The 18,349-nt window shown below is 44.3% G+C and overlaps 1 protein-coding gene across 1 annotated transcript in view; it reads right to left on the reverse strand.

Moving 5' to 3' along the window:
• Positions 1–17,494, reverse strand: part of LOC126998730 (homeotic protein empty spiracles-like) — a 59,685-nt gene extending 42,191 nt beyond the window's left edge. Inside the window, exon 1 of the mRNA XM_050860718.1 lies at positions 16,159–17,494. Coding sequence (XP_050716675.1) covers positions 16,159–16,651 — 493 coding nt within the window. The 5' untranslated portion in view covers positions 16,652–17,494. The remainder of the gene's footprint in view (positions 1–16,158) is intronic.
• Positions 17,495–18,349: the final 855 nt, after the last annotated feature.

Below are 18,349 nucleotides of genomic sequence, written 5' to 3' on the forward strand. Positions count from 1 at the left end.
GAAAAAATGCGGAAAAATAAGAAAATAAGAAAATATAAATACCAGAATAAGAAAAAAAGACAATAGAAATAAGAAAAGGAGAAAGAAACAAGAGATTAAAAAAATACAAATGAGAGAATGAGAAAAAAAGGGAATACCAAAGAAAAAATGCGGAAAAAATTAGAAAATAAGAAAATATAAATACCAGAATAAGAAAAAAAGAATAAGTGTGGAAATAAGAAAAGGAGAAAGAAACGAGAGATTAAAAGAATACAAATGAGAGAATGAGAAAAAAATACAGAACACCAAAGAGAAAATTCGAAAAAAAATAAGAAAATAAGAAAATATAAATACCAGAATAAGAAAAAAAGAAACAAGAGATTAAAAGAATACAAATGAGAGAATGAGAAAAAGGAGAATCGTAGAGAAAAAAATAAGAAGAGAATAAAACGAGAGTGAGGAAAAAGTGAGATCATAAAGGAAGAGAAATAAGGAAATGAGAAAAAAAATAAGAGAATAAAAGATAATGAATGACAGAAAGAGATAAAGGAGAGCAAGAAAAAAAAAAAACAGACAGAGAAACCGAAGATAAGAGAACAGAAATTACAGAAAGGAAGAAAAAAAAATTAAAGGGAAGAGGAATAAGGGAATGAGAAAAAAATAAGAGAATAAGAGAAAATGAATGACAGAAAGAGATAAAGGAGAGCAAGAAAATAAAAAAAACAGACAGAGAAACCGAAGATAAGAGAACAGAAATTACAGAAAGGAAAAAAAAAATTAAAGGGAAGAGAAATAAGGGAATGAGAAAAAAATAAGATCATAATAAAATAAAAACTAAAAAAGAAGTTACGTAAAAAATAATAAAAAAATAATGAAAGTTAATAAAAAATAATGAAACTTCGGCGCCGCGAGAACCTTACTGGATGACGTCACTTGAGCAAGCAGTAATTACACACACACACACACACACACACACACACACACACAAACACACACACACACACACACACCACGTCCCAGCGGAGGGGGGATGTCAGCACTCTGGGACTCTCAAAAACTCGATCAATGCATCACCACTTCCACCACCACCACCATCACCTCCACTACCACCAACACCACCATCATCACCACCACCAGTACTGTCACCACCAACACGAACAGACACACACACCATTATAGCATCCCCATCACCATCATCACCACTACACCAACATCATCACCATTACCACCACCATCATCACCACAATCACCTTCAACAAAACACACAATAATAACGAAAATATATAACAAAAGAACAGCTTAAAACAAAGACAACGACAGTAATTATATGAATGAAAAGATTAATAACACACGCAAGTACGTACAGCGATGATGAGAAATGTAAATGAAATGATAACTGATACTAATTGTAATAATAATAATAATAATAATAATAATAATAATAATAATAATAATAATAATGATGATAATAAGAATAATAATGATAAGAGGAAGAAAAAGAAGAAAGGAAGGAGAAAAAGAAAAGGAAACAGAGAAAGTAATAATATAATTAAAAAAATAATAAAAGTAACAACACAACAATAATAATATCTACGGTGTTTGACTTCTCTAATTCAGTAAAAACGAAAAGAAATAGAAAAAAAAAAAAAAAAAATCCTCAGCCTCGTGAAAAGAATATCTCCAAATTTTGCATCTTTTTACACTTCGAATCTAAACGAGCAGACAATTCCCGTAGACATGAAACGTTTCCCGGTTGTCGCGTTCTACCACTAAAAGAGCTAAAGACTTTGAGCCGATCTCACAGTCCAACACAGTGTCTTCGTAACAGCCCGAACATAGAATCCCATACAATTCAAAATGGGGAGGTCTTCGATGCCAGACTAAATACACAAGACTTTTCCTGTATAGTTTCATCAAATTTGTGAACTTAAATATAAACACCAGACACTATACAAGGAAATTTCGAAGGCTCTGGTATTGGTTTGGGAGCTTACTAACCGATCATGGGGAACTGTGAGACTGGCCCTTTAAGCCCGTATTCTTAAACGACTCGACACCTTAGTTCGCCTATTTGAAAAGCCTCTCGTAGAAGTTGGTGGGATTTCAATGGACTGTTTTGTGATCCTGGTGATAGTTTTACCCGACTTCTGCGTCTTGAACTTGAAAATCACCAAGAAAAACCGATTAATCTTTTCTGTGGTCTTGAAAAATAGTTGTAATTGGGATTTCGATACGTTTAGAAATATGGACCTATTTCCATCAACATTCTATAACTGAAATAACAGGAAATAGTTTGTCAAGAGCCACGAAGACGACCTATTCGCAAGGACTGTCCATCTATATACACGTTTAACGAAAAATAATTAAGATAAATGAAAACACACACACACACACACACACACACACACACACACACACACACACACACACACACACACACACACACACACACACACACACACACACAGAGAGGAAACAAATGAGCATCTAAAACGACTCCAACAAAAGGGGTGGGTAGCTGTGATAGGTTGGGGTGTGGTGGGGAGAGGTGGGGGCGGCGGCAGCGTCCCAATATAAACATGTCAAATAGAGTCAACAGTGTTTAAGCCTCGCCAGTCAAGAACCAACTGCCACTAGTCGCCCTGAGCCCCGCCGAGCAGCGCGTAAAGAATCCTGAATGAAGTGGAGACAAAGAAGAAGCGAAAAAAATATACAGAAATAAATATATAGAGAGGGATAGACGGAGAGCGAATGAGAAGACACCAAAGAGCAGGAAATGAAGACAAAATATAGATAGATAAACAGAGAAAGAAAGAAGGAAAAAGTAAAATAAAAAAATAATAATACAGGGATAGACAGAGGCACGAAATGAAGACAAAATGTAGATAGATAAACAGGTAGACAGAGAGAAAGAAAGAGAAGGGAAAAATAAAAAAAATCCTAAAGTGGGGGTTGGGGGGCATGGGCAGGGGTGTCCTAGGGCGCGCTCCGCTACTTCGGGGTCCTGATGACATAAAGTTTAATCAGAATACAAATATATACACACACAAACGATCGCTGATAAATTATGAAGAGAGCAAGAATGTGGTGTTGTTAGCGGGTAGTATTTTATCGTTCTGAGGGAGGGCAGGGAGAGGATGGGAAGGGTATAGAGGGAGGGGAGAGTTATGCTCGTGGTGGTGGTGGTAGTGGTGGTGGTGGTAGTGGTGGTGGTGGTGGTGGTGGTAGTGGTGGTGGTGGTGATACATTTCCCTCAACCGTTATGTAATGTGCAAAAGTACCGAAGATATATAGAAAGAGAGAGAGAGAGAAAGGAGTGAAAAAATGACAGCAAATACACAAATTAGAGGAAAAAAATATAGATAGAGAAAATGAGAATAAGACAGCAAAAGAAAACAAAATAAAGAGTAACAAATGACAATAATATAGATAAAAGGTAGATAGAAAGAGCGAAGATAGAAAGAGAGAGAGAAAGAAAGGAGAGGGAAAAGACAGGAAATAACGCGAACTGAAGCCGAAAAAAAATATATAGATGTAGATAAAATGAGAAAAGACAGGAGAAAAAAATGAAGATAAAAATATAGACAGAAGTAGACAGAAAGAAGCCTCCATACTCTCTCTCTCTCTCTCTCTCTCTCTCAACAGTGTCGAAGCCTATCTAACATTACATAAGGAGCATTCAATTCTTCGTGTCATTTCATAGCATATTTTCATTGTGTGTGGCTGGGTCGGGGCAAAGGTTACATAACACTACCACGTGATGCTATTGCGAGAGAGAGAGAGAGAGAGAGAGAGAGAGAGAGAGAGAGAGAGAGAGAGAGAGAGAGAGAGAGAGAGAGAGAGAGAGAGAGAGAGAGAGAGAGAGAGAGAGAGAGAGAGAGAGAGAGAGAGAGAGAGAGAGAGAGAGAGAGAGAGAGATCACGGCCCCTCTCTCTCTATCTATCTTTATCTATCTATATTTTATCTTTGTTTTACAGACTTTGTTGCGTTTTTATCATATATTCTCTCTATCTATCTCTATCTGTATTTCTGTCTAACCTCTCAATTTTACATTCTTTGCTGTCTGATTCTCATTCGTCCTCGAACCACCTCTATCAATATTTTTGTCTTCTGTAACTCTATGCTTTCTTAATGATAATAATGTCTGGTTGATCTCCGTGTTTTGTGATATCCACGGACGCCTTTCCTTTGCCAACCCTCTTCCCTTCTTCCCCTACCCGTCCCACGACCTTCAATCCCGTGACAGGACAGGTGGGGCGGCGGCGCTTTCTTTCAAAACGGAGGGATAAAAAAATTGAGCTACTCTAGATGTCTCTGATGCCCCCCTAAAGGCACAACCCTGGCAGCTGGTGACTTGTCCTAGGTCGGTATTGTCAAACGCTACCACTCCTCACATCAACTATCTGCAAAGGTCGAAAAGGAGATCAGTTGGGTTCAAATGAGTGTTTGTTTAGGTTCATGGTGCGGAAGAGGGGTCAAACTACTACTGGGGTCATAAAACTACCCCTGGAAATGCCCACAACTCCTACGAAAGCCTTGTCTAATATGTGTATGCTTGGGCGCCGAAATAATCAAGACCCCGTCATTAGCGATACCAGCAGACTATTGCACTCAGAACATTGCATTTATCCGTTTCAGACCTCGAACTCTCGCACTTATACCAATAACGATATCCAATTAGCATTATCGTTCATACCGTAGATTATCGAAGTCTTTTTGGGTATGGGCGGGAAAAAGGAAAATATATCGTGGTGGGAGTAGGATGATAGGGTAACGCCGCGGCCCTCACCCTTGCCCACTCCTGAACTTGGTGATGCAGTCTAGATCATGGTGGTGATATGCACGTCTTTCAACACCACCACCGCCGCTATCCGACAAGTGGCGGAGGCGGTGGTGGTGTGGTGGTGGTGATGGAGGTGATGAAGAAACAAACTGAAGCTCACATCACACACACACACACACACACACACACACACACACACACACACACACACACACACGGGGCACCTCATAGTAATCATATGCACACGAAGGCATTTTTTTCCTCCTCCCTATCCACTTCCTCCTCCCTCTCCTCTCTCTCCTTCATCTCCATCTCTCTCTCCCTCTCCGTTTCCTACTCCGTTCATCTCCTTCTCCCTTTCCGCCTCCCTCTCCGCCTCCCTCCCTTCCTCCTCCTCCTCCCTTGGACAGGTGTTGTTGGGGCATCTCTCGACGCGTCTCGATAAGGCCACGTCTCTCGTAACACCTGTCGCGATTGTGGTCTCGAGCGGCGGACGAAACAATAATAACGATAAAAACAATACCAGGAAAAAATGAGAGGAAAGGAAAGAGAGCAGGAGTAATAATAAGATTGACAATGATAATAGTAGACATGATGATAGTAATGACAAATACAATACCAGGAAAAAAAATGAAAGGAGGGGAAAGAGAGTGATGATAACAATAAAAACGATATCAAGAAAAAATGAGAGGGGGAAAGAGAGTGAAAGTAAAAATAACTATTCTACTACTACTACTACTACTACTACTACTACTACTACTACCACCACCATCACCACCACCCCCACTTCTACCACTAAATCCACAGAGATCACCAGAAAATTTCCACGCATATAATAAATAATTCCATGACCAACAAAACAACAAGCACTACATTTACATCAATAAGTTTATATTCAGAGTGCGAAGAAAAGCATAATATATCGCTTCGAGACACCACAGGCCATTAAATCTCATAAACAGATTCAGCAGCAGGCTTTTACAAACATTATTTTTGCGTCTATTGGTTATAAATGCGAGTTCTTATCCGCGGTAATGACACGTTGGACGCTACGCTCAAAATTCCTCCCTGACGCTGAAAAATGTGTGTGTGTGTGTGTGTGTGTGTGTGTGTGTGTGTGTGTGTGTGTGTGTGTGTGCCCCCGCGACGCTGCTCTCTTAACAAACAGCATGAGTAGATTGACTAACTTAGGGTCATATAATTATCAAACATTTCGGCGCCCCAGCACACACATTTGACAAGGCTTTCGCAGAAGTTGTGTGTGGGCTTTATCAGGGGTAGTTTTATGACTCTGGTGGTAGGTTGACCATTCTTCTGCACCATGAACCTAAAATACCACTCCACAGAACCTGATTAACCTCCTTTTCGGCTTTTGGGAATAGATGATGTGAGAGGTGGAGCGTCTGACGATACCGACCTTAGCTTAGCCCATTTCCCTTCCCCTCTACCTATGTTCCTTCCCTCGTGCCAAGACATACAGAATTCTCTTATAAATGCGTCAGTCTGTTTTTGAGTCATCGATATTTCCCTCTTAATAAGCAGCATATGTTGAATGACCAAGGACTACCTACCCGCCCACACACATACATATTCTCTCTCTCCGAAAACTGAATATGAATGAAGAAAATAAGCATAAATGTTGAATAATGTTAACACCTGCATTATGAGGAAAAAAATACGCGTGTGTGTGTGTGTGTGTGTGTGTGTGTGTGTGTGTGTGTGTGTGTGTGTGTGTGTGTGTGTGTGTGTAATCAACAAAGTATATCAAAAGTTTTAGGATGTGAATTAAATATCTTATACTGAGAGATCATCGAATTAGCTGTATTAGTTCTCTTAGTTGTATTGATCGGACGGGCAGGCCTTTGTACCATATATTTAAACACCGCGACATCTGTTTGCCTGTTTTAAAAGTCTCTCGTAGAAGTTACTCGGATCTTCACGGACTGTTTTGAGACTCTAGTGATGGTTTTACCCGACTTCTGCACACTGAGAGGGAAAATCACCCATGAAGACCCGGTTAATCCTCTCTGTGGCCTTGGGAAATAGTCGTACTGGGGGCCCGATGTTTACGTTTAGGAATAGGAACCTTTTTCTCTAATTGTCTCATCGTTCTTCGCCTTCCTCTTTTCAACCTAGGAGAAAAGAAGTTGCGTGAGTCTCATATTGGAGCGTAGGATGGGAAAACACAACCAGAGGAAGCGTTAGTAACAGACCTATTGAGCCTGTACTACTACTACTACTACTACTATTACTATTACCACTACTACTATTACTACCACTACCATTACTCAACACACACACACACACACACACACACACACACACACACACACACACACTTTTTCCAGTCCAGATTTAGCACATTCGCGGGGCAGCTGTGTCTCGCTAACCGGATTAAGCGGCAATAATGAGAGTTAGCGAGGTGATGACTGGCCGTGGGAGAGGGTGATGATGGTGGTGGTGGTGGTGGTGTATGGGCGAGTGGTTTTTGCGGTATAGTGGAGGGGAAAAGTGGTGATGTTGTTGTTGTTGTTGTTGGTGGTGGTGGTGATGATGGTGGTTTTCGGATGGGTAAGGAAGAGAAGAGAAGGGAAGGGAAGGGAAGGGAAAGGAAGAGAACAAGAGAAGAGAAGAGATGAGAGAGAGAGAGAGAGAGAGAGAGAGAGAGAGAGAGAGAGAGAGAGAGAGAGAGAGAGAGAGAGAGAGAGAGAGAGAGAGAGAGAGAGAGAGAGAGAGAGAGAGAAATATGATGGGTGGACGGACGGATGGACGGAGGAGGAGGAGGAGGAGGAGGAGGAGGAGGAGGCGGAGGAGAAGCATTTGTTTGTTGTATTCTTATAAGGCGCGTCCGGTGGTTTGTGGTTTCAGGGGGGGTGAGGAGGAGGAGGAGGAGGAGGAGGAGGAGGAGGAGGAGAGAGAGAGAGAGAGAGAGAGAGAGAGAGAGAGAGAGAGAGAGAGAGAGAGAGAGAGAGAGAGAGAGAGAGAGAGAGAGAGAGAGAGAGAGAGAGAGAGAGAGATAGCGAGAGAGAGAGAGAGAGAGAGAGAGAGAGAGAGAGAGAGAGAGAGAGAGAGAGAGAGAGAATTACACAAGATAGACAGTTACATAGATAGACAGAGCTAAAAAAAAAAAGAAAGAAAAGGAAAAAAAGAAAGAAAAAGAGCTGGTTAAGGAGAAGAAGGAGGGAAGGAAGGAAGGAATGAAGGAAGGAGGGAAGGGAGAGCGAAAAACAGGTAGGGTAAGAGGAAGAAGAAGAGGAGGAGGAGGAGGAGGAGGAGAGAGGCGAAGACAAGTTGAGGAAAAAAAGTATCATAGGAGTAGTATAGTGGAGTGAAGTGGAGTGGGAGTGGAACGGATGAATATGGATGAGAGGATAAAGAAATAAAGAACTGCTTGGAGAGAAATATAGAGGAGTGGATATAGAGGGGTGACGGTGGTGTGAGGGAGAGGCTGTAAGGGGTAAGGATGCCAGTGGATGTGAGCATATGGAAAGTGGGAGCTGTTTGCAAGGATGTGGAGATGAAGGGAAGCGTAATGGTGACGCTGTGTGGAGGTAAGGAGAGAAGATGCTTCGGTGTGAGTGAGGGCTGAAAAGATGAGGGAAGGATGTGGAGATGAAGGGAGGGTAACGGTGAGGCTGTGTGGAGATAAGGAAAGAGGATGCTACGGTGTTAGTGAGGGCTGAAAAGATGAGGGAAAGGTTATGAGGCTTTGGGAGGATATGAGGGAAGGATATGAGGGAAGGGTGGTGGTGAGGCTGTGTGGAGATAAGGAAGGAAGATGCTACGGTGTTAGTGAGGGCTGAAAAGATGAGGGAAAGGTTATGAGGCTTTGGGAGGATATGAGGGAAGGATATGAGGGAAGGGTGGTGGTGAGGCTGTGTGGAGATAAGGAAGGAAGATGCTACGGTGTTAGTGAGGGTTGTAAAGATGAGGGAAAGGTTATGAGGCTTTGGGAGGATATGAGGGAAGGATATGAGGGAAGGGTGGTGGTGAGGCTGTGTGGAGATAAGGAAGGAAGATGCTACGGTGTTAGTGAGGGCTGAAAAGATGAAGGAAAGGTTATGAGGGTTTAGGAGTGAGGGAAGGATATGAGGGAAGGGCGGTGGTGAGGGTGTGTGCAGGTGAGGAAGGAAGGTGCTGTGGGTGTGAGTGAGGGCTGAAAGGTGTTAGGAAGTAGAGTTGCAGAAATGAGGGACCAGTTATGAGGGATAGTAACGCATTTCCGTTAGGCAAGAGAGGGACTGAAAGGGCTGCGGCGATGAGGGAAGGATTTAGAGGAGACAGAACAGACGTGAACGATATGAGTTAAGAAGGAGGGAGAGTAGAGCCCGTATTTTTAAATGTCTCGGCGCCTCGGTTCGGCTGTTTGAAAAGCCTCCCGTTGTAGAAGTTGCTGTTGTTTCACGGACTGTTTTGTGATGCTGGTTATAGTTTCACTCGACTTCTGCATTTTGAACGGGAAAAACAACAACATGAAAACCCAGTTAATTTCCTCTGTGGCCTTGAGAAATAGTTGTAATAGGAGGCCGATACGCTTAAGAATATGGACCATGACCTTAAGTTCCGCTGATCGAACCAAGAGCCAGGCTTCCACCCATGCCTCGCGCGGCCGCTGACCAACACAATATAGACTTTATTTATAATGTCAAAATCTGTAAAGGTTTATGGATGCAATCATACAAAAAAATATATGGCACGTTGTTTCTGAAAATCTTCCGGAACCCTCATGCACCTTTAAAGCACGTATAGTAATTATTAAACATAAAATAAATCAAATATATGACAGCACGCAAGACCTCAGGACAATGTTTATGCCACGAGCGACCACAGCTTGCGTGAAGGCTTGCTGCTGGGCACATCATCGCCATCCCTCTTTTTTTTTTTTACACATACTGCAAAGGAAGCAGCTTAAAGGCAACAAAAAGAAAGTGTAGAAATAAAAAACCCGGTAATCGCGGCCCCTATAAAAGAGAAAAGTAGAGTGGCTAAAAGAGATGCCAATTTCGGGTGGAGAGGCGTCTTGATGATTTGGAGGCAGGCAGTGTGTGTGTGTGTGTGTGTGTGTGTGTGTGTGTGTGTGGAGTCGCTTTTTATTTATTTTTTATTTTTTTTACAGCTAAAGAGACAGTTCAAGGGCGTAAAGAAAAAAATAATAAAAAAAGCCCGCTACTCCCTGCTCCTGAATAGAGATCAAAGGACTGTCCAAAAAGAGAGGTCAATTTCGGGAGGACGCTGAGGCAAACATTTTGATAATAATACTCTGAAGGTGAAGGGAGACGCGCCAAAGCGTTCTGATAATAATAATGATAAAGTAAATGTGAATGTACAGTTTGAGCGGTGTTTTGGACCAACATATGTATACCCTCTATGTATATGACAAGGGACCCACCACCCAACCCTCCTTCCTTCCTGTACCGTAAAGCTATCTTGATTTCTTGCCTCTTTAAACACGTGGTGGAATACGAGGACGTGCACCTGAGCCTCACGTCTCATATAACAGGCGTATATATAATTAAGGAAATCTAAAGGGGAAGGACCTCGTGTGTTTGCTTAAATGACACTCTCATAAGTAGGTCTGGGTGCGAGAGGGATTTAGGGGTCTTAGTGAGCTCTGATCTCCGTCCAAGGGCACAATGCATTCAAGCTAGAAATCGAGCTAATAGGGTACTGGGATTTATTTCAAGGAGCGTAAGCAACAGAAGCCCCGAAGTCTTCCTCAAACTATATTTAGCATTAGTTAGACCTCATCTTGACTATGCGGTTCAGTTCTGGTCACCCTACTATAGAATGGATATCAAAATGTTAGAATCGGTGCAGAGGAGGATGACTAAGATGATTCAGGGGTTGAGAAACTTGCCATACGAGGAAAGACTCAAACAGTTAAACTTGCATTCTCTAGAAAGGCGAAGGGTGCGTGGAGACATGATCGAGGTTTATAAATGGATGAAGGGCTTTAATAAGGGAGACATTCATAAGGTTTTGTTGGTAAGAGAACCGGGTAGGACACGAAGTAACGGGTTTAAACTGGATAAATTCAGATTCAACAGGGACATAGGCAAAAATTGGTTTACTAATAGGGTGGTGGATGAGTGGAATAGGCTTAGCAGTCATGTGGTGAGTGCCAATACAATTGTCACATTCAAAAATAGACTAGATAAATTCATGGACAGCGATAATAGGTGGGGTTAGATACACGGGAGCTTAGGGTCAAAGGAGCTGCCTCGTACAGGCCTACCGGCCTCTTGCAGACTCCTGCGTTCTTATGTTCTTATGTTCTTATGTTTAAGTAGTGAAAAGGGACCCAGAACCCAGCCCAACTTCCTGTATCGTATAGCTCTTTATTCCTGCCTTATTCAACACGTGGTGACATAGGAGAGGTGTGCAGCTAATCCTCATGTCTCATATAACAAATGTACGTATATATAATTAAGCAAAACTAAAGGGAAAGGACCTTGTGTATATATATCTAATAGTGATCTGCCACGGGTTAATCTTCGGTAACTTGTGCCCATATTTGAAACTCTCCCTTCCTAGGCCCGTATTCTTAACCCCTTGGATGCGGATTTCCAACAAGAAGACATCACCAAGCTACAGGAGTGGAACAAAAAGTGGCTTCTCCAATTTAGTGAAGAAAAATGTGAGGTCATGCATCTTGGGAGGGGAAATCCAGCATACCAATACCACATGGGAAACACTCCACTACCCACCACAGAGGCACAGAAAGACCCGGGAGCATATGTTACCAGGCTACCAGTGAAGGCAAAATCCGTGCCAATCGCAGCGGACGGGTTAATAGATTTCTCGGCGCCTCAGTTCGCAAGTTTGAAAAGCCTCTCGTAGAAGATGTTGCTGGGGTTTTCATGGACTGTTTTGTGATAGTTTTACACGACCTCTACATCATTGAACGGGAATATCACCACACAGGAAAACCCGGTTAGTCTTCTCTGTGGCTTTGAGAAACATAGTAATAGAGGGAGATCCTACTTTCTACCTCACCTCCCTGCTCATCCATACCTCTCACAGCCTGTCCCTCGCACCACTCTTTCGGAATAATGTCGGTACTGTCAGACGCTTCCTCCTCTCACATCATCTGTTTCCAAAGTCCGGAAAAGATACCAATCGGGTTCTCATGAGTGTTATTTCACGTTCATGGTACAGAGAAAGGGTCAAACTACCACCAGGGTCATAAAACTACCACTGGAAATGCCCAGAACTCCTCCGAAAGCCTTAACCCCTTAACTGCAGATTTCCTACCAGAAGACCTCACCAAGCTACAGGAATGGAACAAAAAGTGGCTGCTACAATTCAATGAAGAAAAATGTAAAGTCCTGCATCTTGTGAGGGATATCCAGCACACCAATACCACATGGGAAACACTAACTATCCACTACAGGGGCAGAGAAAGACCTGGGACTATAATATGTTACCAGGCTACCAGTGAAAGCCAAATCCGTGCCAATCGCAGCGGAGGGGTTAATTATGTGTGAGCTTGGGCGACGAAATGTTTAAAAATATGACTCTTAGAACAACGAACACTAACAATGCTATGAACGATACAACGGTTGGGATAAAGAGGCGAGTCACTGGTCTCCTGTGTTCGTGGTTTCAAGAGACTGCCCGTTCTGTCCACTCCGTCTACTCCACCAATATCCTTTCCTATTCATTTTCTCTGTCCCGTCTCAATGTCCTTTTCCACGACCCTTCTCAGATTTCTTCCCCGTTCCAGTCGATTTCCTTCTCTCTCTCTCTCTCTCTCTCTCTCTCTCTCTCTCTCTCTCCTCTTCATGCTTTCCACTGCAATCTATTTACTTTTTTTCTCTCTCATTTTTCTTCCTTCCTTCTTCCCCTTCTCTATTTCTCTTTGCCTTCCTTCCCCTCTTTTCTTCCTCTCTTCTCTGTGCTGCCTGTTTCTTTACCTCCGCTCCTTCCTCCACCTCCTTTTCCTTCTCTCTCTGTTCCTCTTCTCCATTTTTTTACTTCTCTCCCTTTCCCTCTTTTCCCCTCTCGATATTTCACTCACTCTCCCTTTCCCCTCTCCTCCTCCATTACTTTTTATTCTCCCTTCTCTCCCTCTCTCCCCTCTTTTTCTTCTCTCTCCACCCCTAATCTCACTTTTATCTTTTTCCCTCCCTTTCCTCTTTCCCTCTTCTCTCTTCTCTTCCTCCCATTCCCCTCTCTGGCTGTTACTTTTTGTTCTCCCTTCTCCCTCTCTCATTCTCTTCCCTCCACGCCTAATCTCACTTCTACCGTCTCCTTTTTTCCCTTTCCCTCACCCTTCTCATTCCCGTTCTTCCGTTTCGACCCTTCCCCTCCCCTCAACCTCCCTTTGCGTTTCCAGTATGGCGGCCAGACTCTGCTGGCGCTCCGTCCCCGCCCCTGCCGCCGCCGTCGCTGATGTTGATATGTTTGTTAACGTGAAGTAAGTTATTTACTTGCTTTGCTTAAGTTCTTGTTATTACCACTCCTTCTCTTCCTCGTCCTCCTCCTATTACTGCTACGATATATACTTTTTTTTTTTTTTACAACAAAGGAGACGGTTCAAGGGCAACAAAAAGAGTGAAAAAAAAAGCCCGCTACTCGCCGCTCCCATAACAGACAAAAGTAAAGAGTAGCCAAAAGAGAGGTCAATTTCGGGTGGAGAGGTGTCTTGATACACTCTTCTTGAAAGAGGTGATGTCATAGGCAGGAGGAAATACAGATGAAGGAAGGCTGTTCCAGAGTTTACCAGTGAAGGGGATGAAAGAATGGAGATGCTTGTTAACTCTCGCATAAGGGGTTTGGACAGTATAAGGATGAACATGAGTAGAAAGTCGTGTGCAGCGGAGCCGCGGGAGGTGGGGGGGAGGCATGCAGTTAGCAAGTTCAAAACAGCAGTCAGCATGAAAATATCGATAGAAGATAGAAAGAGAGGCAACATGGGGGCGGAATTTAAGCGGTAGAAGACTATCAGTAAGAGGAGGAGAGCTGATGAGACGAAGAGCCTTAGACTCCACTCTGTCCAGAAGAGCTGTGAGATGCATACTCCATACGAGGGCGGACAAGCCCCTTATAAATGGAAAGCATCTGTGCTGGGGAGAAGAACTGGCGGAGACGATACAGAAAGCCCAACCTCGAGAAAGCTGATTTAGCGAGAGAGGAGATATGAAGTTTCCAGTTGAGATTTTGAGCTAAGGATAGACCGAGGATATTTAGTGTTGAATAAGGTGACAGCTGAGTGTTGACGAAGAATAGGGGATAGGTGTTTGGAAGATTGTGTCGAGTTGATACGTAGAGAAATTGAGTTTTTGAGGCATTGAAGGACTCAAGGTTCCTTTTACCCCAATCGGAAATGATAGCAAGGTCTGAGGTTAAGCGTTCTGCAGCCTCCAGTCTGCAGTCTCGCAATTGCTGTCGAGAGGGTCTTCTGTTGAAAGAAGTTGAATAATGCAGAGTGGAGTCGTCAGCGCATGAGTGGACAGGACAGTTTGTTATGGAAAGAATATCATTGATGAATAACAGGAAGAGAGTGGGTGATAGGACAGAGGCCTGTAGAACACCACTGTTGATACTACTACTACTGCTACCACTACTACTACTACTACCACTACTACTACTGCTACTTTTGCTACTGCTGCTACTGCTACTACTATTACCACTAGCACCACTGTTACCAATACTTTTAAGTGAAATAGCACACATGACTGACTGATTAGGAATATTAGAACATTTTGATAACCCGAATCATCACTCTCAAATAATATATATTCCTATCAATTTGTGTGGTGTGCCGTGTGACTGACTGACTGACTGACTGACTGACTGGGTAACTGAGTGAGTGAGTGAGTGACTGCTTGCCTGCATGACTGAATGACTAAATGACTGCTTGACTGACTGACTGAGTGGCTGACTGACTGGGTAACTGACTAATTGACTGACTGACTGACTGAATGGGTAACTGACTGACTGGGTAACTAACAAAGATGTCCCTCTCAGCATTATTCAGCCAAACCACTTAAGTGTAACATCGTACCAAGAAGCTCTTACATCGCTGCTAAGACGCTGAAAAACTAGACGTAACATTACCCGCCATTTGGACAAGGGCGACTTTCAGCTACCGTGACTTACGAGACGGCCATTGTGACTTGGTTGTAGTGACGAGGAAAACGTTTGGTCCATAAGGCAAGAGTTATGGGCGTATAAAGCCAACACGACCTCGCTCCGTTGTTTAGAGAAGCAATTGGTTGATGGGCAAAAACGTTAGTGCCTGGAGACTTGGTGTTAGTGACGGGGACGGGATAAGAGTATAGTGGTGGTGGTGGTGGTGGTGGTGATGGAAGTAGTAGTAGTAGTAGTAGTAGTAGTAGTAGTAGTAGTAGTAGTATAGTAGTAGAAAAAGAAGTAGCAGTAGTAATAGTAAAAGTATTAGAAGCAGCAGCAGTAGTAGTAGTAGTAGTAGTAGTAGTAGTAGTAGTAGTAGTAGTAGTAGTAGTAGTAAAAGCAATTATAATTACTACCTCTGCTTCCACGACCACCACTACTACTACTACTACTACAGCTACTACTATTACTACTACTACTGCTACTACTACATCTACTACTCTACTAATCCTATTACTTCTACTCCTACTCCTCCTACTACTGCTGCCGTTGCTACTGATAATAACCAAAAATATGATAATAACAAATATCAAATAAAGATAATACAATGGTAGTTCATAATTAAAATATGACAATGATTACGATGATGATAATAACCGATAATCAGAAGTAATATTGATAGTAATAATACTGATGACAATAATAATAATAATAATAATAATAATAATAATAATAATAATAATAATAATAATAATAATAATAACAATAATCAGTAATGGTAATTATGATAATAGAAATAACGAAAAAAAGATATATAAGATAATAATAATGATGTTAATAATAATAATAATAAGGATAATAATAATAATAATAATAATAATAATATATTAATAATACCAAAAATAAATATAGTAAAAATATTAACATTACATATGATTTGTTTATTACCATCTTTGTTATTTTCCTCCCACGCATCAACCTCATCACCCTCCTTCGCCACAACGCGGCCGCGACAACCCAGACACCGCCACGCCCCGCCCGCTACGCCGCAGCCGTAATGGCTCCCGGGTGTTATTAATAATGGCACAACAGCCTCGGCCACACGTACACCAGGGCCGCTAATTAGTCCCGCGAGAGGAAGGTTTTTGAGCCCTACGCCCGTGCACACGCGCTCGGCGGGCGGCGGGACAGCAGGGAGGCGTGCGTCGGTGGGCGTCTGACGTGTGGGTTTGCGGCGGCCATGGCTGGCCACGGCTGGCCCCCACGGGCAGGCAGCCGCCAGACGCTGCGGCGGGACAAACAAGCATCGCGGGCCTTACCTGGAAACCTGTGACCGAAGAGCCGCGAGTGTCGGGACAGCAGCCACGGGTACAGCGGGAACTCCCTGGGGCCGGGCGCGGGGGGGAGGGGGGTGCCCAGGTGTGGCATCTGGCCCAGCAACATAGGCGGGATGGCCGCTGGCAGCCCCGGGGCTCCTCCGTGGGGCAGCAGCGTGGCCAAGTGCAGCGCCTGGGGCATGTGCAGCCCCGGCAGGGAGTGGAGGGCGGGCGCGGTCACATGGTGGGCCAGGGACGTGGGCACCGACGTGGCCACCAGCGGGTGGATGGGCTCAGGGATACGAACTTGTGGCTTGTGCACGTCGCTGAACGACCCCAGGGGACTCCTGGGCCTGGGGCTCCCTCGGGGGGACCCGGGGGAGGGGGGCGGCGACCCCCGGGAGCCTACTCCACCACGACCAACGATACTGTCAATGGAGAAGCCCAGCTTGGGGCGGGAGGGCGTGTGGATGACGGTGGAGGGTGTGGGAATCATGACCCCGCCGTCCGCCGCCACACGGGAGCCGCAGCAGCAGTGTAGCGCCGCTGCCCAGCTACTCGCTCTCGCTTCGCTCACCGCATTCTCTCCTCACACACTCGTCTGGGGCTCAGCGGGACGAGGCGTCGCACGAACACTCCGTCGGGTTTGCTCACACGGGCTGGCACGTCCCCGAAGCTCCCATCAACACGTAGGAAAGGCGGACAGGAAGCCTAGATAGTAATGTTGACACTTACACGATGTTGACTACATGATCAACACATGGAGCTTACCGCCTGGATCGCCATGCCGCGGGGCCCGCCGTGATTGGCCGCCGCGTGGCGAGGCAGGTGCAAATCTCCGCGCTGATTGGCCGCCGCGCTGTTAACTCAAGAGCGGCTCCTCCTCCACCATTAATAGATACTGTTATCGCCGAGGGATTTTTACAATTTAGTAAAGAAGCTTAATTAAACTGCGGTTATTTGTATTTGTGTGAATTCCAGACTGATGGAAACAAGTTTCACTGTAAAAAGCCGCAGGAAACTCAATGGCAGAAGCAAGAGAATAACAAGGAAGCCGATCAGAACCCCGACTGAAAATCCTCGCCAACTAGTGACCTCTGGCGGCAGGGCGAGGAGCGAGTTCGGCGGGGGCGGGCGCGAGGCAGGCTCCTCCCTCAGGGCGGGGCGCCGTAATGGAATACAAACATAACTGCTATTGTTATAACGGGCAGCGAATTATGAGAAAGCTGGCGGGTCTCTTATATCCAATGGTTGTGTCGGATTCGCCGCGGCGCTGGCTTAAGTTTCGGCGCCGAGAGTGTCAGGCTTAGGGCGCGTCGCTTCCGAGCCCGGCACCGACGGGATGAGGGAGCGCATACACGGCTTTCGGTACGTAAATATATAGTTACGCGGAGATGAGGGGCCCGCCTAAGCCTTCTCTCTCTCTCTCTCTCTCTCAATTTTAAACCACATTTCTCTACCCACCACCACCACCACCTACAACGACCGACTTCTGTTCGTTCCTGAGATTTCAACGATTTCGACCACACACACACACACACACACACACACACACACACGGAAAATGATGTTATGTATAGTGAAAGTGATTGTAATGGATATGGGGTCGTATGTGTGGGTGTGTGTGTGTGTGTGTGTGTGTGTGTGTGTCCGCGGGAGTGAAACAATTTCTAATGTTATCAATGCTCCCCACAATTATGTTACGTGTTGGTTATCGTTACTCCGCCAGGGAAGAGGAGGAGGAGGAGGAGGAGGAGGAGGAGGAGGATATAAATTGGATGGTGACGGATGGTGTTGGATGACGATGCGGTGATTGCTGTGTGTGTGTGTGTGTGTGTGTGTGTGAGAGAGAGAGAGAGAGAGAGAGAGAGAGAGAGAGAGAGAGAGAGAGAGAGAGAGAGAGAGAGAGAGAGAGAGAGAGAGAGAGAGAGAGAGAGAGAGAGAGAGAGAGAGAGAGAGAGAGAGAGAGAGAGAGAGAAGGGTTGGGTGACGGGAATAAGGTATTGGACAGGAGAGTTAGATAAGAAATCGGAGGAAGAGAGATTGTGTGTGTGTGTGTGTGTGTGTGTGTGTGTGTGTGTGTGTGTGTGTGTGTATAGGCATGTACGTGATAGATAGATAGATAGATAGACAGAGAACCAAACATAGACAGACAGAAAAGAAAAAAAAACATATAATCACTACCACAATGATA

Source organism: Eriocheir sinensis, chromosome 15 (genome assembly GCF_024679095.1).
Source record: "Eriocheir sinensis breed Jianghai 21 chromosome 15, ASM2467909v1, whole genome shotgun sequence".
Taxonomy (NCBI): domain Eukaryota; kingdom Metazoa; phylum Arthropoda; class Malacostraca; order Decapoda; family Varunidae; genus Eriocheir; species Eriocheir sinensis.